General features: G+C 38.4%; 1 protein-coding gene across 8 annotated transcripts in view; it reads left to right on the top strand.

The window, feature by feature from the left end:
- The first annotated feature begins 6,599 nt into the window (after positions 1-6,599).
- Positions 6,600-22,827, top strand: part of SNAP91 (synaptosome associated protein 91) — a 140,981-nt gene continuing 124,753 nt past the window's right edge. For 7 of the 8 annotated variants that reach the window (XM_055330850.1, XM_055330849.1, XM_055330848.1 and 4 more), the window contains exons 1-2: positions 7,087-7,168; positions 7,519-7,678. In XM_055330850.1, coding sequence (XP_055186825.1) covers positions 7,549-7,678 — 130 coding nt within the window. In that variant the 5' untranslated portion in view covers positions 7,087-7,168; positions 7,519-7,548. Of the gene's footprint in view, positions 6,696-7,086; positions 7,169-7,518; positions 7,679-22,827 lie in introns of those variants that run through there. The other variant, XM_055330843.1, reaches the window with a different exon arrangement.

The raw sequence follows: 22,827 nt of genomic DNA, 5'->3' as shown, positions 1-22,827 counted from the left end.
GTTAATTTGGGAACATTCTAGGACGAGGCTAACATAACTATTAGAACAAACTATATATGTAGAGTTCTCTAATTTGCTAAGCCTCCCATGACAATGTTCTGTCCGTTATAATGACTCTCAAATGGCTAAAGTCTAAGTCGTTGGACAAAGAAGAATACTCAAGGCAAGTAGAAAAACAGTATCATTCAATGGATTATTCTCTAAAAAAGTGTAAGGTCTTCCTTATATTAGTGAAAATTAGTTTAAACAGTAACACAGCCATTCATTCTCATCTGGTTATACTGAACATCAAATAGCCTAAACTTTCCATTTCTCTTTAATGTTGTCTTTACTGGAGACACAGAAATGGTTGACTGATATAATTATAGTTGATAATTATATAATTATGATTACAGTTGATCTAAGTAATGATTTTTGCAAGAGAACTTTTAAAACCAGCCAGTAATGCATATGTTCCAGTTACACAATTTGATGAGTGTGAGAACACCAGGTCTTCACTCAGCACACTGCTGTGCCCCCAGAGCTTTACAGAGACAAATGCATGGCCTTCTATACACTAATGCAATGGATTATCAGATGGAGCCCAAGTCACTCACCCTAAGCAGCCCAGAATGTAAAGTGAGCTGTAGACAAATACAAACAAAAATAGAGGAGAAAATAAGATCGTGAGAGGAAATCTTAGGTTTTCTAAGGTGAGGCACACTGGCTCAGCCCTCACATGCTTTTAAGTTAGTTTATTTGTGAAAACTTCCTTCGCCAGACACATTTTTCTGATTAATCCTCTCATTTCTCAGAGAAAATTCTTCTCGCTCCCAAAAATTTCCTTGACATTATCTCTCTAGATTGGGAAAAAAGACAGAAGGAATGGCTGTTCGTTATAGCATTATTGCATAATGATTATTTGTATATGCATATATTTTTCTACTCTATTTTTCTGGGAAGAGTAGGAACTCAGTCCAACCCATGATGACATTTGAAGTAATCTTGGTTTACGTCTCAGGAGCTAGGTAAATTATTAGTTTATTTTCTCACTTTAGAAATGATATTAGTAGAGTAATATATCAGAGAACTGTATAAACTTGGATCATAGTTCCAAATAAGATAAAAATATAATATAACCATAAATTAACAAAATAATAACATCAATTACTCCATTAACAACTACTCACTGAGTACTATTAATCACATTTATTGGGCTTTCATTGTGTGCCACACACTGTGTTATTGGCTGTATATGTCATTATCACATTTGCTGATAATAACAATCCTTCAATGTAGATACTATAATTGTGCCCATTTTGTATATGAGGAAACTAAGCCTTAAAGGCTGCAGAATTTGCCCAAAGTCACACAGCTAGTAAGAGCCAATGCTAGGAACTGAAACCAGGGCTTGTCCAATTCCGTAACCTAAGATATTAGCTACCATACTTTCCAGCGCATACATTTTAACAAGGACTTTTCTGACTAAGGAGCAAATTAATATAATGAAATGACAGTCTAGCATAACACTATTATATCTTTATTAGAAGCAATAGGTTCAGTGCAAAGAATACTGGATTAGAAATTTGGCAACTATGGTTTAGGACTGGTTGTGCCATTACTTCAGTGTGACAGAGGAAGTCACTTAAATTCTCTAGTCTTAAAGCTCCTCATCTGTAAAAAGGAGGCTAACATAGAGAATTTGGGAAAGATTTGCAGGTCATGATATAACTTGCTATGAGGTCTTAAGGGGTGAGTAGTTTACCTGATATGGGAGAGAATATTCAAACTAGAGTAAATAATTCATTATGTTATCTTAATGTATGCCCAAGTCATTTTCTAAATCAATTTCCAATTATTTTTCAGTAGTTCTCAATGAATATTAAGTGAATCACTTAACCTCAAACTTCTGAGAGAACAGGTTGCTCTTTACAGGTTCTTCACAAATGTTTACTTTTGTATATCACTATGACAGTTAGTCTCCCAATGAACTTCCCTTTAATAGTCTCCTCTCTCTAAATCTGGGCTGTCTCTGTGACTTGCTTTCAGCAAGGTTTCAGCTGAAAGAATATAACAGAACTGATGCTGTAGGACCTTGGACTTAGGTCATAAGAAACCTTAAACTTCTACCAAGGTATTTTGGAACATTCCACTTTGGGATGTTCTCTCTTAGAAGCCAGCCACTATGTAATAAATGTGACATCCCTGGACTCTCACATGAGGAGCCAAGTCACATAGAGATGCCCTATATTGGTGTTTTGGTCCAAACCTCAGCTGAGCTCAGAGAGCAGCCAGCATCAACTGTCAGACATGTGAATGAATAAGTAAGTTATCTTGAGAGGTCCAGTAGAGACTTCCAATGATTACAGCCCTGGCTGTCATCTGATGGCAACCAAATGAAAGACTTCAAAGGAAAACCACCCAGCAGAGCCCTGTTAATTCACAAAACTGTGTGAGAGATAAACAATTATTTAAGACAAGATTTGTTATCAGTAACCAGAATATTAGGAAACCAGAATGGCCATATTAGAATTAAAACAGAACAGGGAAGCAAAATGAAGATACCAAATTATTTTCATTATTATATATATAAAATGTACATGTTCCTACAAATATGCTGGTTGCCATGGAATTTGTTTATTTTTAAATTAAAGTTTTTTTTTTTTTTTTGAGAGAGAGAGCAAGCGAGCATGCAAGTGCAAATGTGGCCAGAAGAGTAGAGGGAGAAGAAGAGAGAGAGAGTCTTAAGCAGGCTTCATGCCTAGCACAGAGCTCGATGCAGGGCTCAATTTCACAACCTGGGCCAAAATCAAGGGTCAGATGCTTTACCAACTGAGCCACCCAGGCGCCAAGAATTTTAGCCCATTCTTCACTAAAATTTATTGGATGCCATTTATTGTGTTCCTGGGCCTTCAAAAGGAATATACTGATAAGGAATCATTTTTCTTCCTCTCAATGCATTTCTATCTTTTGATCAATTTTCTTTCTTTCCATTTCATATACAACATTTAAGGTTGTATTTCTAGGTTTTCCTAGATAGAAGAACATGGCATTTCTTTTTTCTTTTTAAGAACTATTTATTTGAGAGAGAGAGAGAGAGAGCACATGCAAGTGGGGGGAGAGAAAAGGAGAGGGAGAAAGAGAATCTTTAAGCTGACTACCCGCTAGGCATGGAGCCTGATGTGGAGCTCAATCCCAGGACATAAGATCATGACCTGAGACAAAATCAAGAGTTGACTGCTTAATCAACTGAGCTACCGAGGTGGGCCAAGAACCTGGCATTTCTTAATCTTTGACACTGCAAATATTCTATTATTTTCAAAGCTCAATAAGACCTTCTTCCAAAACATTTCAAAAGTTGGTTCTACACTTTAATAATTTACTAATTTGTATGTGACGCTTTTATAGTTTGCAGATTTTCAAATATTTTTCTACAACTACCCATGACAGAAGGATCCAGCAACATGCGTAGTACATCAGAGACAGACTATGGCTTCCCATACTTCACTGTGCCGTACTTAAATAACTACATGTAATTTCACCCTATTATAGGATTGACCGTGAATCTATTCCAATTTAATTTTGAAAAGAAATGACTCACAGACTATATTATTTTGACCATTACTGGAAACATGTTACTTGCTCCAAACCTCTTAACTAATAGCAATATATGTGACATGGCATTACTTTTGGACTGCTGGAGAATCACTATTCTACACTATTTCCTTATTTCGTGAAAATTGTCTAACTTATCTGCATAATGCTGTTCATAATGTTCTCTTATCCTCTTAATGTCTGTGGGATCTATTCTGCCTTTCATTCCTAACATTGAAAATTTATGTCATCTCCTTCTTTCTTTGATTAGTCTGGCTAATAATATTGTCCTCGATCAATTTCTTTTTTTTTTTAAACAGCTCTTGGTTTCATTAATTTATCTATTAGTTGTTTTTTCACTGATTTTTACTCTTATTTTTATTTTTTCCTTCTTTCTCCTCATGCTGAATTTCATTTGTTCTTTTTCTAGCTTTTTAAGATTGAAACTTACATAGTTACTTTTAGGTCTTTCTACATTCTGACTACAAGCATTTGCATCCTCTAAATTTCCTTCTAATCACTTCTTTATCTGCATCCTACAAATTTTGATATGTTGCGTTTTCATTATCATTCACTTCCAAAGTAAATTTTCCCATGGGAAAGTTAGGCCCATGGATTATTTAGAATGTGTTGTTCAGTTATCAAATATTTAGGGATTCACAGGTATCTGTTATTTATTTTTAGTTGATTTTCACAGTAGTAAGAGAATATAGTTTGCATGACTGTAATTCTTTTAAGTTTACGAGACTAGCTTTGTGGCCCAGACTGTAGTCTATCCTGGTGAATGTTCCATATGTTCTTGAAAAGAATATATCCTACCGTTGTTGGGTGGAGTTCTATATAAATGTCAATTAGGTCAAAATTTTATATGGTTATTTCAAGCCATCCATACTCTACTGATTTCCTATCTACCTGTTCTGTCAATTACTAGGAATGTTGAAATCCTCAAATATAATTGTAGATGCATCTATTTCTCCTTTTAAAGCTCTTAGTTGTTTTTTTTTTTTTTTTTAGCTTATTTTGAAGCTCTGTTCCTGGGTATATAAACATGTAGGATTGTTACATATGCTTGATGAAGTTTTATCATTATGAAATGTGCCTCTTTATCCCTACTAATATTCCTTACTCTGAAGTCTACTTTGTATGATGTTAATATTGCCAATGGAGCTCTTTTTATCAGATTTATTAAGATATAATTCACATATAATAAAATTCACCAATTTTAAGTGTAGAAATTGATAAGTTCTGAGAATATATGGGGTTGTGTAATCATCATCACTGTTATGATGTAGAACATTTGCATCACTCCCAACAAGTTACCTTCTGTCCCTTTGTGGTCAGTCTCTTCCCTCCACTCCTGACATCTGATATGCTTTCTTACTCTATAGTTTATCCTTTTTTTCAAAATATTATATAAATGGGATCACAACACGTAGCATTCGGTGTGTGGGCTTCTTTGATTTGGCATAACGTATTTTCATCCCCTGTTGTTAGTTTGTTCTTTGTTATTGCTTAGTAGCGTTCCATTGTGTGGACAGACCACATTTTGTTTACCCCTTGCCAGTAGAAGAGCAGTTGGGTTTCTTTCAATTTGGGGCCATTCAAATTTGGGTGCATTTTTTAAAAATGGAAATGTCTCTTTATTTCACTTAAATATCTAGGTTTTCTACTGCTGGATCACGGTAAGAACAGTATCTGAAACCGAGGGATGGTGGTCTTAAACTATCTTTCTTTACTCATCCCACTTTTAATTAATGCTAGAATCAGTCCCCAAAGTTAGAAAATCATGACTTCATAACGAACACTCTAACAGGTAAAAGCAGTACACCACAAAACCTTGATACCTGTAGGCAGACATTTGAAGCCCTTAAGGTCCACTAGAGGCCACCTGTAGCCAGAAAAAAAATGTCAAGAAAATTCACAGCTTAAGTTCTGATCTTGATTCTACTTTGAGAAGGTAAAAGTTTTTCAAGATTACAAGAAGTAAGTCTTTGAAAAGGTGAACACGTGAAACTATTAACCCTGTTTAGAAATTCATGTATGCAACTGAAATATACCCAAGACATTCAAACATTATATTTAATTGGGAGACGTTACTTTTCAAAGACACAAAGAGCTTTCCCTACACACCCAAATAATCACTGTGAATATAATCTGGGCCTTGCCTGATTGATGGCTTTGTTCGTTATTCGCGCTTGCAGCCGACCTCTGCATCCATTTAAGATCGAAGTGGCTAGAATTACCTGCCCACCCCGGCTTCCAAGCGTAACTGAAACAAGTAGAGGAGCTCCAAGGCCTCGAGGAGGAGGCACAGGTAACGGCGAGGTTGGCCCGAGGGGTCTGACATTTAGATCGCCCGAGTCAGAGACAGAACGTCGAGGAGCGAGGGCTGCGCTTTGCCGGGCCGCGCGCGACGACGCCCTGGCCGCCCTGGCCGCCCCGGGCCTTCCCCGCCGCACCCGACGAGCCCGCTCCGGGGCAGCGGAGCTCCAACGCCCCCGCCGCCCTGCACCGAGCCCGCAGCAGCCGGGCAGGTGTGCTTGGTGCGCGCGCACGCACTGCGTGCTGGGTGCGGGTCTCGCCGGCGGAGGGGGGTTGGCTGGTGGGCGTCGGCCTCCCTGCCAGCCCGCCTCCTCCTGGGCGTCTCGCGCCGGCCGGGGATGCTCGCGCGCGGCGCCCCCTTGCCTGTAAGCTGGCGGTCCCCGGGGCGGGGTGGGGCGCGTGTGAGTAGCTGGGAGGGGGCCGCGAGGCGCTCGGCGGAGAGCTCGCCCGGGTTAGTCCGCCGCCGTCACCTGACTCGTTGGAGCAGCCACAGCTGAGGTGGGGGCGGGGATGGGAACGCGGCGCGGATCGCTAGAGGGACGCGGCGGCGCTGGCGGAGGAGGCGGCGGCGGCGGCGGCGGCGGCGGCGGCGGGCGGGTACAGGCTCCTGCGCTCTCGAGCGGCGGGCGCAGGGACCCCGGAGCTGCGGGCGGGGGGGGCCGGGCTGGGGCTGGGGCTGGAGGCATCTCGCCCCGGGGCACCGGGTCCGCGCGCGGCCGCACACACCCACCCGGCGCGGCTTCCTTCGGCGGCCGGGGCTCCGCGCATCCTGCGGCGGGAGGCGCCGCTCCTGGGGCGGGGTGAGTACCCGCGGCCCCGGCTCGGCCCCCTCCCCCGCGCCGGGGCCGCGCGCCGATCCGGAGAGGATAATCCTAGGGCGCCGAGAAGGGCAGCGGCCGGGTGACAGCTCCGCGGCGCGCTCGGGTGCGGGCGGGCGGGGGGCTGGGCTGGGCTGTCAGCCCCGGGAAGGGCGAGGCGCCCAGAGCCTCGGGCGCCTCCGCAGAGCCCCCGGGGCGGCCCCTGCGGCGGGGATTGGGGGCGCGGGGAGGGGACTCGGGCGGAGGGCCTCGGCGGCGGCGAGGCAGGAAGGGGAGGCGAGGGCATAATATGGCGCAATGCTAGGCTAATCTCCTCCGCGCCCGAGGGAGGACGAGCCCACTGCCGCAGCAGCGCGAGGAGGAGGACGAGGGAGACGGTCGGGGCTCGGGCATCCGATTCCTACCCCGGAGCCTGCGGGCCACTAGGAAGGAACGCGGCGGCGGGCCCGCGAGAGGTGGGCACCCGGTGGGCGCGGCGCCCGGGGAATAACCCCGACGCCCCGCGGGGATCGGGTTGCGAGCGAAGTGCCGACTGCCCGGGGGTGGGGGCGGGGGGCGGCTGGGCGCGCGGGGCCTCCGGGACGGTGTCACGAGCCTGGGGCCCTGACGGACCTGCTCTTGCGGAAGACCCCCCAGATCGCGTCCCACCAGCGGGGCTTGGCGCGCCCCGGCTCCTAGAGGTGGTACCAGGGCGGGGACGCAGGAGAAGGGAGCCGCCGTGCGGCTGGAGGAGGCAAGGCCGGGGTCCTCGGAGGGCAGGGTCTGCGGGTGCAAAGCAGGACCATCTCCCCTTCTTTTCCCGCAGAAGAGGAGGTGGTAGACGTGGCCGGAGAAGATGTCGGGCCAAACGCTCACGGATCGGATCGCCGCCGCTCAGTACAGCGTGACCGGCTCCGCTGTTGCGAGAGCGGTCTGCAAAGCCACCACTCATGAAGTGATGGGCCCCAAGAAAAAGCACCTGGACTGTAAGCATCTTTTTATATAAGTGGGACATGCGCACGGCAGAGGCGCCCTGGATGCCGGCGTGCGGCCTGGGCTTGCTGTCGATAATGCTGCAGCTTGCAGAACTCCCAGCTGGGCTGCCCCTGAGCTCGAAATCTCCAGACGTGGAGGTGTTGCCTGGGGTCAACCCCGAAACCTTGTGTATGAGCCATTTTTTTTTTTCTCCTGTTGACCTCTAAGGTCTTGGTGGAGAAAAAAAAAATGTATTAATATTATAAAATACTGAGAACATGTACATTCTGGATTAGGCACTTCTCACTTTTTTTTTTTTTTTTTGCTCCTCACCCCACCCCTTTGTCCAGGTTACAGGAAATTAGAGGTTATACAGTCATACACCCCCGCCCCCCCCCCAAATAAAAAAAGAATGAGAAAGATGAAATCATAAAAGGTCAAACTTGTCACCCTAGTTTTCCAAATGCGTTTTTGGATAGTTTTAAAATAGTGTTTTCTTTTTCAGTGTGGCTGCTGAGATTTCATGTGTGAGTGTGGGTGTGTGAGTGTATGTTGTATGTAACCACAACAAACTAAAATAAATTCAAGCTATTGAGTGAGGAAATGGGACTTCAGAGATCATGGCGATTTCATTTTACACATCCTGGCACACTTCTTTGTCCCTTTCTCAGAAACTGCTGGGCAGAGTGACTATGCTGTGGTCACAAAATGGATGTGCTTTCTCAGCATTCGAGATGGTGCACTTTTACAAGAAAATATTTCATTCATGATGCTTTTTCTTTTTATTGCTTATTGGATGGAAAGGGGCTTTATTCCAGTTTGGAATCTATGTATTTCTGATGTAAGTTTAGCATTTGATGAACATAGTAAATATTTTGTTGTTGAAGGAGAAATAGGGACTTAGAGAAAGGCTTTCCCTGGCTTTAGGTAGTGAGGTTCTTTGTAGGGAAGACTACATCAGAGTATGTTCCATAGCTGCTATGCAGTCTTTTTTGGCCTGGTTAGCATCTACTTTGTTTTATGATGTCTGTTGGTAAAGATCAGTGTTGGCATAAGAGACACAAAGTGTAGGGCACCTGGGTGGCTCAGTGGTTGAGCATCTGCCTTTGGCTCAGGTAGTGATCCTGGGGTCTTGGGATCCAGTCCTGCATCAGGCTCCCCACAGGGAGCCTGCTTCTCCCTCTTCCTATGTCTTTGCCTGTGTGTGTGTCTCTCATGAATAAATAAATAAAATCTTAAAAAAAAAAAAGAAGGTACACAAAGTATAGCCATACCTATTCCCCATCTGACTTCCCTTGCCCGTTTTCTGGGTTTCTTTTGCTTTGGGTCTTCCCCCATGTGCAGCTGAGAAAATGGCACTAGTGTTAGAATTGACTTTAGTCCTATTGTCTGTGCAAGCACAGCTTGATGAAGCTTACAGCTGGACATTGTAAGGCTTATCCAGCCTTGTGAGGCTGTTGTGCCATAAAATTGAATAATTTTGCTTCTAGACGCTTGTCTGAGGGGAAAATACCATTACTCCTTTCCTGAGGGAATTTTTAACAAAATTTGTTGATTATGGTATCATGGGTTATATATGCAGTACAGGATGGAAGAGGCCGTCAAGGCCAGGGCACCTAACAGAAGTGGAAATTATAAATTCATGACCAGCTCATTTTGCTGCAGCATGCTGAATCATTTAGCCATCTTTCCATCAGTTTCCCCAACTCTGGAAAGATGACTCATGTCTTAAAGGTATGTGTTAGTCTAGCAAATGCTTTTAATAAAAAAGCTATAGGTTATGGATTTGCTAAATGCTATGAAAATGGTAGATCAACATATCGATACATTTCAAAGAACATTCACGGGTTTGAGCATTTCATTAAAACATCATTCAGATAAAGACTCACTCTTCCATATCTAAATATTTAGTCGCCTTAATATTTTAGCTCTGGATGGTCTTTTAAAAATTTTCAAGGTGGGAGGTTTTCCAGGATCTCCAGCATGATTTAGTGAGTGGGGTGATTTTGAAGATGTGGAACATAAGGGGGAGATTCTGTGTTTAGAAAGCAGATGAAGCAGGAATTGGTATTGAATTATTAATGTGAATAAAAAATCATAACGGCTAAACATTTATTGAGCAGTTACTATATGCCAGGCACTGGGCTTTTACATTATTAATTTATTGCTGCTTAACAGGTTCAGGGAAGGTAATTAACTTTCACAGCTTTTAACCACTGCACTTACCTGTTGTCTGGTTTTTATTTAGTAATATTTTCTATTGGGTGTGGAAAAAAAGAACAGTATTAGCCTGAATGGTTTAATCTCCAAAATACTCATCCTGTTTGTATGGCTTTGTGTGAAATCAAGCAACACAACCCATGACCTTATTGCAATCTCTGTAATATACATGGAGAATTTTAAATTTGGTCACTTAAAAAAATGAGCAAGAGACAAGCACTTTTCAGTATTAGTTTTTCTTTTTAACATTTTACTTTTTGAATAAGTAATAAAATAAATTAACTGCATTTAAAACCAACCTTAGGGCAGAATTTGGAAAGACAGCTATTTGCATTACTGATGTGTCCTATTTTAAGAAAAAAAATTATATGGAAAATTTTAAAATACAAATATTGTTGTATTTATATGTGTTGTAAGAGGGCATCTTTGCTTGGAATTCCTTGTGAAGTTCTTTTAAATAACAGTAGACTAACTTAGTAATTTATTCACAGGTTTTCAGTAACACACCAGTTATAAAAGTGAATCATACCTATTATTAGAACATGCAGACACATAACTAAGTTTCCCTATAGGCACTGAAGCACTCTTAAGTAATGTTTTAGTTTTAAAAGTATTAAATAGTAGTTGAGAGGAAAAGAGCACAATGTAGAGTTGGGGATTTGAGACAAAAAAAATTTAAACGTTTAATTTGATTGGTGTATAACTTTTTAGTTTGGAATTTATGTTGGAAGATTATAAGATTTGAGTTTATGGTTTTGTGATTTTTCAGATATTGAGTTAACTGAATGGGCTCCAAATATTACTTATCTAAAGTACTGGTTTAAAAGATAATTCTTTTTCTCTGTAGGTTGATAGACAAGGAAAATTACTTAATTCTTGGGATTTATGAAATTATGCTTAATGATATATGATTTAAATGTTTATAGGAATGATTTGGTAACATCTGGGGACAGAATTATATGCGGTGAAAAGGTACAGATAAACTCCAGACATACAGTCTCAGATTTTTTTTCCCCTTTTTTTCAATAACAGTAAGTTTCTTAGAGGAAAAATATATTCAGAAAAGCTTTACCACAATCGCCAGTTATATATTAAATTTAAAATAAAATAGAATATTTTTAATATTCTAAATGATTATATATCTTAAGGTACTTTTGGATTATGTAAAACTTTTATTCCATACTCTACTATAATAATGTTGCTGCTAGCACATGAAAATTAATAAACACCTGACCAAAGTTAATTTGACATTAATTTTTCTGGGGCCACCTGCACATCCTTGTTCCTTTTCCCTGTAACTTTGTGTACCTATTTGGTAACACATAAAACATCCAGGATTCCGCAAGTATTTACCTTGGTTACAACTATCGTACATTTCAGTTGCTTTTCCTTTTCTGTTTTGTAGTTGATGGCCTAAAGGATAGCCCAAGTTAAATAAAGGGGGTAAGATCCAGTAAGGAACCTAATATCTACCCAAGTGCTGTGTCACAGTTACAGAGCAACCAAAAAATAGAGTCAATCCAATGTAATACCTGCAGGGAGAAACTTGGAAAGTTAGACAGCTCTAGTATAGGATTCGCTTCTGTTAATAGCTTTTACCAACAATTTCTATATCTGCTATGTTGTTAAACTAAAACATCTTTAACATTATCAAAATTCAGACAAAGACATTACTGTTAATATCACACCAAACCTCATGAAAAGCCAAATTAGTTATCAGTAATGGAATTTTTCCCCATTCTAAATCTTTTGAGGGTTTTTAATAATGAACTTATGCCACATAATAAGCAAATGATTCAAGTTCTAAATCATATTTTGAGAGATACTGACTGGCATTTTATAAATGATTCCTATCCTCCCAAATTAAGAAAAAGTAAGATTTAGGGCACCTGAGTGGCTCAGTTGGTTGGGCAAAATTCTTGGTTTCAGCTCAGGTTGTGAACTCAGGGCAGTGAGATTGAGCCTGAAGTCAGTCAGGCTCCACACTCAGCAGGGAGTCAGCTCTACGTTCTCTCTGTGCCCCTCCCCCTGTTCACTTGCTCTCTAAATAAATAAATAAATAAATAAATAAATAAATAAATAAATCTTTAAAAAATAAGATTCTATTTCTCATTAGAAATATTATGGTAAAAGAAATGGGAGATACAGTCTCTGTTTTGACTCAAGGCAAATATTGGCAAGTTACCACAAAATTCCTGCTGCTTTAATTTTATTCATAAATTACCTGCAAATAAGCAAGACATTTTGTAAACAGAATGAAAATTTAACCCTAAATTTAAATAAATTAGTTAATTAAAATAAATATATTGGCTATAACTAAGCTTGCTTAGGATAAATAAAATATATTTTGATTTATAGAAATGCAATTTGCACACTAATTCAGTTGATACCATATCTATATTCGTGATAACTTAATAAAGCTTTCTATATTACACAGATCCAGAAAGCAGGCAAAGATTATTGAATAAAATTAATTGGATCAATGTATAAAAGTTTGCTGACCACTAGAGTAAATCTCAACATAAGAAGTGGGCTAATTTGTTGTAAATACATTTTGCTTTTTTTCTAGTTCTCATTTCACTATTTGTTATCGACTAAATATACCCTCTCATTTTTCTATCCCAAGGCATGCTTTGTTCTTCTTATTGATTTCACCAGAAGACTGAGCCCAAGCATGGAGATAGAGATAGTATTTTTTAGGCAGTTTAGAAGAGCTGAGGGAAATACACTTTTGAAAAAGCATTCGAGTAGATTATCATTGATTGATAACAGCAAATCTTTAAGGGGTCCAGTCTGTATGGTCCTATGACATTCCCAGATGACACTCAGCATAATAGGAGGTGGGGCAGAGAGATCTTGTGAGGTTCAGGGGTGGCAGGAGCAGATGAAGCAGAAGAGTGGCTAAGAGTCTCAGGTAAATAGCAGGGGGCATGCTTTAGCAATGACTTAAAATAATTAAACAGGCTTTATATCAGCTAGTGGAACAATAAGGATTTTTTTTTTCTGGATCTTTTTACTTCCATATTTTCAGGGATATCTTTTTATGTGGTATAATGTTAATTCTGTTTGGGTCACTTTAGATTTTGGTGATCAGTGTGGTTAGCATATACTTTCTTAGAACTAGTATAAAATTGGTAATTCAAATCAATTTTTTACATATTGTAAAAATTGAATATATGGAAAAAATATAAAACTATGTGGGTAAATTCATATCTCAATTGCTATATTAGCTTATAGCGTTTTAGATTAAAATCTTGATTTTTGGTACATTGCCATATGAGTTTTAATGTTTAATAAATGGCTGCTGAAGTCTTACTTGTAATTTAATCTGTGCACTTAGTTGCTATGGATCCATCTCTTCGCTTTTCACAAATAAATACCCTTTAAATATCTTACCTCCTCTTTTCAGATTGATTGATGCTGGGATAGGGTGTTCTTGGAGCTTATCTAGGTTTCAATAACTTGGTAAAGAAGGTCAGAAGTGACATACAACCCTCTTCCCTGAGGACCTAGGATGCTTTTCTTACAGAGTTGTATTTTAAGTGACTCAACTCCTGAGCCAGTTGCTACTGACTGAGCCTTTAAATACAATCATAGTTCAGTTAAATAATTTGAAAAGTCACATTTCTTGCCACATTCTTCAGTTCTGCCTTGTTGGCAATTTTTTCTCCTTATAGAGAAACATTGCTCATAAAGGGAAATGTTGGCTGTCTGTTTTTTCTTAGGTGTTTATGTAATGTACTCTATGTTTTGTTCCTTGTAAAGGGGAGAATAGTAGAATGGCATACCCAGTGTCAATTGCATGATGACCTATGGGACATGATGGAGTCTTCCTAGTAGCAGCGGGTGAAAGAACAAGCCAGAGAGAGAATTGTGCCGTGAAGCCCACAGCCGTATTACAACTGGGTTCTTGCTCATTCTTTATTTGTTCCAAATGTGTGACGGTCTGCACATATATATATAAACTTCCTCTATTACACATCTTTAAGAAGGATCTAATGTTTCCCAAAGAATTTTGTGATATGCCACTCCTGGTTTCTCAAGAAAGAGAGAAGATGCATCTTTGCTTCTTGTGGTTTTGCTTTTTGGCCTGATCGTTATTCTCCCAGGGTTAGCACTTTTATTTTAAATTATAACTCTCTTCCTTTCTATATCAGTTATTTTGTCATCTGTATTTTAATCTCTTCTTCTCTCTCTCTTATAACCATTTTCAAGTATCTCCATTTAAAACAAAGCCACCTATACACAACTCTCCTTGGACTCTATGACCTCTTCCAGCAACCAACCTGTTGTCCCTTGTTTTTCTTTCAGACCCAAGCTTATTGAGACAGAAGTTCACCACCCAAAGAAAACAAACACAAGTCTATCCTTCTTTGGATATTCTGTGTCTTTGGCTTAATATGTGCATAAAATAATAGGATTGCTATTAGGTGCCAAGCATTGTCAACCCAACTGGCCAAAGCCAGTACTTTAAGAGTTATCCCTCATCTCTCACATCCAGTGAGCGCTCAGTTGTTAAAAACTCTGAAATCTCCTTCTTAATTATTTATGCTTTGCTTTAGATCAGTGATGACCTCATTTGTGGGGGTTTTTTTTGTTTGTTTTTTTCGGTTTTTGTTTTGTTTTGTTTTTAAAGATTTTATTTGAAAGAGAATGCGTACACAAGTAGGATGGAGAGGAGTGGCAGAGAGAGAGAGAGAGAAAGAGACAGAGACAGAGAGAGAAAAGGAGGCTCTCCACTGAGCAGGGTGCTGGATGTAAGGCTCAATTCCAGGACCCTGGTATCATGACCTGAGTCGAAGACAGACACTCAGTTGACTGAGCCACCCAGATGCCCCATAATAAACCTCATTTGTAAAATGAAGATTAGTAATAGTACCTCCCTTATCTTTGGTGAGGAATAAATGAGACAACACATGGAAAATACCTAGTCCAGAGCTTGACACACAAATGTGCAAGGAACATAAGCTTATTACTGTCACTGTTACTGTTAACCATTACTGGTACAATTGCACTAGTAGTTGGTGCTATTGTTGCCCCTACTAGTACCGTTACTGCTATTACCACCACTGTAACAACAGATATGTTCATTAGTGATTTGCCCTTACCACTTCTCCATGCACGTTTTTTGCTTCCTGCTTTCAGTTGCTTCAGTCTTTACATTAATTCCAGCTTTCTCTGTCTATAGTTTGGAAGCTTAAAACATATTATTTCTGTTTTTTTAGTGATCGCTTTTAAAAATTTAATCTGCCTACTTAAATTCTAAAGTAGAACAGTATCTCTTTATTTCCTCCCAAAGAAAAGAAACTTAGAAACTACTCCATTCACCCATTTCTTTCTTACATGCTATGTTGTCTAGTAGTTTAATTCTAACATAATCTTAACCCCCCAAACTAGACATTGTTCGATACAGGCAATGTTTATGTCAGTAAATCCTCCTCGACTTCTTTTTTCACCATTTCTTCATTATGCCTAGGGTTTTCCTGAACTGTATCCATTTGAAGCTCCTTCAGTGAGGCTCTTTAGTTGTCAACTTTGATTTTGTCTAAAAAAAAAAAAAACTTTTTTGTGCATATTTTTGAAGAAGAGTTTATATACACAAATCTAGATTGACAATTATTTTTTCTTTGAAGATAATTTCACTCTTTTGGCTTCTGTTGTTCCTTTTAAGACTTTTTCTATGAGTCTACCTGCCTTTAGGTAATCCTATTTTGTGACAGCTTTTATAATCTTGTTTGTTTTGTCCTTCTGTAGTATATGAGTGTGTAGATGTAGCTTTCTGATTTTTTTAATTTTAATTTCAGTAGAGTTAATATACTAGTGTTATATTAGTTTCACATGTACAAGATAGCAGTTCAACACTTGTAGGCATTACTCAATGCTCATCATAAGTGTACTGTTAACCCTCTTCATCTATTTCATCCATCCCCCACGCTCATCTCCCCTCTGGTAACTACCAGTTTGTTCTCTATAGTTAAAAGCCTATTTTTTGGTTTGTCTTTTATGTTGTTGTTCTTTGTTTTGTTTCTTAAATTCCAAATATAGGTGAAATCATATGATATTTGTCTTTCTCTGACTGACTTATTTATTTTAGCATTATACCCTCTAGATCCATCCGTGCATGTTGTTGCAAATGGCAAGATTTTGTTATTTTTTATGGCTGAGTAATTCCATTGTGTGTATATATACCACATCATCTTTTCCATTCATCTATCAGTAGATACTTGGGCAATGTCCATAATTTGGCTATTGTAAATAATGCTGCAGTAAACATAGGGGTGCATATGTCTTTTGAATTAGTGTTTTCATATTCTTTGAATAATTACCCAGTAGTGGAATTACTAGATGATATGGTAGTTTACTTTTTATTTTTAGGGAATGTCCATATTGTTTTGTATAGTGACTATACCAGTTTATATTCCCACCAACAGTGCAAGAGAGTTCCTTTTTCTCCACATCCTCACCAACACTTATTGTTTCTTGTGTTTTGGGCTTTAGTTGTTCTGACAGGCATGAGGTGATATCCACTATGGTTTTGATTGGCATTTCCCTAATGATAAGTGATGTTGAGCATCTTCTCACATATTTATTGGCCATCTGTATGTCTTCTTTAGAGAAATACCTGTTCATGTCTCTATTTCTTTAATTGGATTATTGGTCTTTTTTAGTGTTATGTAAATTCTTTATGTATTTTGGATACTAACCTTTTACTGGATATGTCATTTCCAAATATCTGCTCCTTTGCAGTAGGTTGTCTTTTAGTTTTGTTGTTTCCTTCACCATGCAGAAGCTTTTTATTTTGATGTTCCAGTAGTTTATTTTTGCTTTTGTTTCCTTTGCCTCAGCAGACACATTTGGAAAAATATCACTATGATTGATGGATGTCAGAGAAATTACTACCCATGCTTTCTTCTAGGATTTTTATGACCTCATGTCTCACATTTAGGTCTATTAATCCATTTTGAATTTATTTTTAGTGTATGATGTAAGATAGCTTCATTCTTTTGCATGTAGCAGTCCAGTGTTCCAAACACCATTTATTGAAGAGACTGTCGTTTTCTTATTGCATATTCTTGCCTCTTTTGTTGATTAATTGGCGATATATTTGTGGGTTTATTTCTGGTTGATTCTGTTCCATTGATCTATGTGTCTGTTTTTGTACCTGTACCATACTGTTTAATTACTACAGCTTTGTAATATATCTTCATATCTGGGTTTTGATACCTTCAGTTTTATACTTGTTTTTCAAGATGCTTTGGCTATTTGGGTTTTTTTTTAATGGATCTATATATATTTTAGGATTGTTTGTTCTAGTTCTGTGAAAAATCCTGTTGGTATTTTGATAGGGATTACATTAAATCTATAGATTTCTCTGGGTAGTACAGAAATTTTAACAGTATTCTTCAGATCCATGAGCATGGAAGTCTTTCTAGTGCTTTGTGTCATCTTGAATTTCTTTCTTCAGCATTTTATAGTTTTCAGAGTACAGGTCTTTTACTTCCTTGGTTAAGTTTATTTCTAGGCACTTAATTATTTGTATAATTGCAAATGGAATTATTTTCTTAATTTCTCTTTCTGCTACTTCATTATTACTGCATAGAAATACAATAGATTTCAGTATATTGATTTTGTATCCTGTGACCTTACTTAATTCATTTATCAGTTCTAGTAGTTTTTTGATGGAGTTTTTAGGGTTTTCTATATATAGTATCATGTCATCTTAAACTAGTGAAAGTTTTACTTCTTTCTTGCTGATTTGGATGCTCTTATTGATTATTGCAGCTGGGACTTTCAGTACTATGCTAAATAAAGTGGTAAGAGTGGGCATGATCTTGTTCCTGATCGTAGGGGTAAAGTTCTCCATTTTTTGCCATTGAATATATTAGCTGTGACTTTCATATATGGCCTTTATTATGTTGAGGTATGTTCTCTCTAAAACTGCTTTGTTGAGAATTTTTATCATGAATGGATGCTGTACTTTGTCAAAGGCTTTTTTTGCATCTATCGAAATAATCATATGGTTTTTATACTTTTTGATGTGATATATCATATTGATTGATTTGTGAATATTGAACCACCTTTGCATCCCAGGAACAAATCCCACTTGATTGTAGTGAATGACTTTTTAATGTATTGTTAGATTTGGATTGGTAATATTTTGTTGAGGATTTTTGCATCTGTGTTCATCAGAGATACAGGTCTATAATTCTTTTCATTAGTAGTGTTTTTATCTGGTTTTCATATGAGAGTAATGCTGGCCTCATAGAATGAATTTGGAAGCTTTCCTTCCTCTTAGATATAGCTTTCTTTTATTTATCCTCTTTGGGACTTGTTGGGTTCCTTGAATCTGAAAATTCATTTCTTTTATCAGAGCTGGGAAGTTCTCAGTCTGTCTTATTTACTGATTGTGGCCTACACCCATTTTCTTTTTTGTTGCCTTCAAATATGATTATATATACACTAAACTTTCAGATCATATCCTTGTATCTCTAAATATACTCTTTGTCATTTCAGATGCTTTATTCACTGTTTAGCATGCTTTGTTTTCCAGATATCTTCTAGTTAATTCTCTCTTTAGCTATGTCTTTTCTGCTTTTACTCATCCTTAGTTTTTAATTTCATTCCCTAATATTTTTCATTTTTGAAGTTTTTCAGATTTGCTCTTTTTCGGGGATGACCTATTTCTTACATTTTTTAGTTCCTCTTTTGTTTCTTCACCATTTGAAACACAACTCCTTTCACGTTCTGTATTTCATAGATCCATTACATGAACCTCTGTGTTTGCTATGATCTTTGCCTGACCCTCAATCACGAATTGTTTCCTCGTGTGTTTGTCATTTTGGACTTCATCTGAGGTAGTCCTGAAAACTGAGGATAACCTATAGAGACTTGTATTTGCTTCTCTCAGATCCCACAGGTGCTACTGTCCTGGGGGCACCTTAAGTTGATTTCTGCTATTGGAGTTTCCCATCTAGGGCAGGTCTAGGTCCATAATTGCAAAGTCTGAAAAGCTCAGAAGATCAAAATCCTTTTTTGTAAATCACTTTGGTAGCAAAATCCGTACTACGTACCATGAAAGTTTGTATGTTGAACTATAGAAATATTGTTGTATCATAGAATGCTGTCCAGATTAGACTGGGGTGTTACTTAATGTATGGTGTATGTACCATATTACTTTTGTAAAATCTGGAGTCGTTAATTCTGAAACACATATGGCTCTGAAAGTCTTGAAGAGAAGAGTATTAATTTGTAGCCTAATATGAGTCACAAACTTGGGCAGGGGGATTTCTATGATTACAAAAGCCCTAAAGATTTCTTTTCTTCCCCTTCATTTCCCCAAAACCTAGGCTAAGTGGGACAAGCCTTTCTGTTGAGTTCCTTTGCTGCAAAGTGTTCTCTTTTTGTTTTTTCTCCTGATTTTACAAAGGTAGTAACTCTTTGAGGGTCCCAGCTTTCTGTAAAGGTCTTTATTCCAACTTAACCACCTTGCTTAGTCTCAAAGAACTTGTTTTCTGTTCCCCATAGGGCTCTTAAAATCTAAGCCTTCCGGCCACTCAGATTAACACTTGGCCTCAAGGAGTTTTCTCTTCCATATCACTTTACCATGTGATTTTCTGCATCCTCTTTATGTTTTGGGCTTGAGCATCAGTTTTATTTTCTTGTGAGTTCACCCAGATAAGTGGAAGGATGCCAGTAATATTTATCTAAATTATCAGATATGTTTTTTTTTCTGTATGCTAGAAATGGAAGCAACCTGCTTCCTGTCCACTATTCTTTCCTCTTCTTCCACTCCCCATACACACCACAGTTCCTTTCTGAGAAACTTTGACATTCATTAGGTTCACTATCCTCTGTATTACTTCTGGGCTCTTATATTTTAAAAATCTCATTTCTAAAACTTAGCTTTAGTCATTCCTTCTCAGGACATGTATCCCTGTCATATCGCTCATGGGGTTATAGTGGGATCCTGTTTAGTGTAATTTTTTTTCCTTTAGCCTGCAGTGTCATTGAGGCTGCCTTATCCCTGACACCAAACATAGCATGGCAGTATATTTGGGTAAACATTTTCCGAATGATTTTTTTTATTACAGATTTCATATTTCCCAAATTTCAGACTTTTTTTGGTTCTTAAAAACTCTTTCTTCAAAGATTTTACATTTACTTGCTAACCTTTCAGAAGAGCAAGGAGTTAAACTTGATCCATTTTCTCTCAAGGTTTTGAAAGCCATAGAAATGTGATATTGAAGGAAAACAAAAGAAACATTACATTGCTTAATGTACATAGCTGTACATTTCCTGATAGTCTTTCAATGCTTGTATCCTTGTGACATGATAAAAATTTCACCAGGGAGTATGGTTCAGTTGGTTAAGTCTTCAACTCTTGATTTCAACTCAGGTCTTGATCTCAGAGTTGGGGATCTGAGCCCCACATTGGGCTCCATGCTAGTTGTGGAGCCTACTTTAAAAAATTTCACTAGGATAAAATTATGTCCTTGATACGAAAAGATTTTTTGGTTGTGGATTTAAAGCATATGCATGCATACTTCTCTTAGTGTATATCATCAATAATTAGGTAGTAGGTGATTATTAGTATTAGAGAAGATTCTTCACTAGCCTTTATTGTATGTATATGTGTGTACCCATTTGCTTTAGTTTGTTTTGAGTTAGAGTTAGGTAGCACTGTTTTTTAGTATCTGCTTTATCACAAGTACATACATTATGACAGGTAGGTATAGCTATGGAAGAAAAACATTATTTTAAAGTAGCTATATACTCTTAATTTCCTTTAAAATGCTGTTCACTATATAGATGGTGATGCTATTCACTAACATGATAGTATTACCATTAGAAACATGAGGATTTTAGAAAAGCTCTGAAGAAAGGAGAGAAGCTTTAGCTAAAATTTTGGGTTGTTTTGCCTTTGGAAAGAGAGCAATAACTGTTAGCATATTTAATTTGGCTTTTAATGACCTTTTTGTAGAAATTAGAAAATACTTTCAATATTGAGGCTTTCAGTAACTTATTTAGCACAATTTCATTATTTATTCATTTAACAAATATTTAGGTATTTACTAAATGTCAGGAATTGTTCCAGGAGGCAAGAGTACCATGGTAAACAATATAGACATAACTCTTAGCAACTTAGTATGGGAGACAGTCCTTTTACAAGTGACTCAAAAGGAATTAAGGGTTAACAGGGGAAGTGAAAGACTCCAGTGGAGGTACCTTGCAGAAGTGGTGTTTAAGTCTTGACCTGAAAAATGAGTGGACTACCTAGGTGAGGTGAGACCAGGAGCTGCTGAACACTCTTATCTAAGAAGAGGTTCAGAGGGAACAAGACACATTTTAGGAATTTAAAGTAGTGAAAGGTTACTGGAAAACTGAATTTAAGAAGGCCAAGAAGGTTAAAGAAGACCTGAGTTGTGAACCAGGATCAGCTATGGAGGGCTTTCTAGGCTGGAGAGAATCTTCATTTTCACAGATGAGGAATCTAAGTTCCAAAGAGGCAAAATCATACATTCTATATTGGTTAATACTGAATAATTCTTATCTATCTTTCTTGAACAGGTGCCCTATTGGGTCATTGCCTTGTTCACCTAGTTCTGATTGCTGCATTGGTGCCAGGAAATATCTGTGTGAATCATGTAAATGTAAACATATTTAAACATAAATGCATACACACAGACACTTTAATAGTCTGAATTCGAACTCACCATAAATGCAAAACAAACTGAGGGCACTTCTGACAGAGTGAACAGTCATGAAGCAGTCCCTAATGGCACTCCAGGGCTCATCTTGCCAGCATTTCCTTTTTGTCTTTTCCCTCTTCTTGTCTGTTGCTTGGTTCTTGGGTCATGGTGCTAACACCAGAGAATGTTACCTATGCCATTAGTGATAGTGAAGACTAAAAAGATTACAGACTCATGTAACTTAGTTGAAAGTCTTCTAAAATCTGTTTCTTAAATGAGCTTTAGAGGCCATTTAGTTTGGTCTTATTATTTGGTGACATAATTTATAACATTCTTTAACTATCACCGCTGAAATAATGGAGTTTTATAATCAGGCTTAACTATTAATGCAAAACAAAAGTACCCCCCCTCATCACTATATATATTAAGTATATTTAAGTATGTTTGTGCCATACTTCACTGGGTTCGTTAGTCTATTAATGCCCAAGAAAAAAACTTAAGTTATTAAAATTGAGGTTAAGGAAATATCCAGGTGAAGAATTTTATCTTTTCCCTGTTCTCTCCAAAACTAATTGTTTTCACATTATCATCCTCTTAGAATTCTTTTCCTTAAGATAAGTGTTAAAAATATCAGAAAATACTTTATTATTTTTCCTTAAAAGCTGAAAGAGAATTTCAGAAAATTTATAATAGCTTCAAACTCTACACTTTACAGATTCCCCATCATCAGATTCAGTTAGACCATGGCTTAACAAAGTTTTGTTATTTTTGTCTCCCTAACTCAATAGGATTGCAGGGTGTTCATGTTTTTATGGGCTCTTCGCTAAGCATTTTAACATTTAATATTCTGGTTTTTGCCTGCCTTGAGTGAGAATGAGTGCACCCTTGCAAGGTTCCACAGAAGGCTGATTTGAGGCAATGCCAAGAAACAGGCTGAACCCACTGTTTACCACCTGCATCTCTTCATTGCTTTGTGGTCCTATACTTCCTTTTTATCCCCAACGGAGCTCATCATAGTTCCAAAGGAGTCACTGAGCTTTTAGTTATACTTTATTGCATTTTATGAAGAACTGTGTGCTGCAGTAACATTACTCTGTTTAGGGTAATGTCTGTTCTTTGTATTTCAGTGGAATACTGAAATTCTTTAGCCCTTCTATGGACTGTGCTAATCATTTCATGCAGTAATGCTGTGAATCTAAAAAGAAGTGCTTTGTAGTACAACCTGAAATCTGGCATTGTGATGCCCCCAG

This window comes from Nyctereutes procyonoides, unplaced genomic scaffold, assembly GCF_905146905.1.
Source record: "Nyctereutes procyonoides isolate TBG_1078 unplaced genomic scaffold, NYPRO_anot_genome, whole genome shotgun sequence".
NCBI classification, from domain to species: Eukaryota; Metazoa; Chordata; class Mammalia; order Carnivora; family Canidae; genus Nyctereutes; species Nyctereutes procyonoides.
This window is presented reverse-complemented; position numbering and strand designations above follow the sequence as displayed.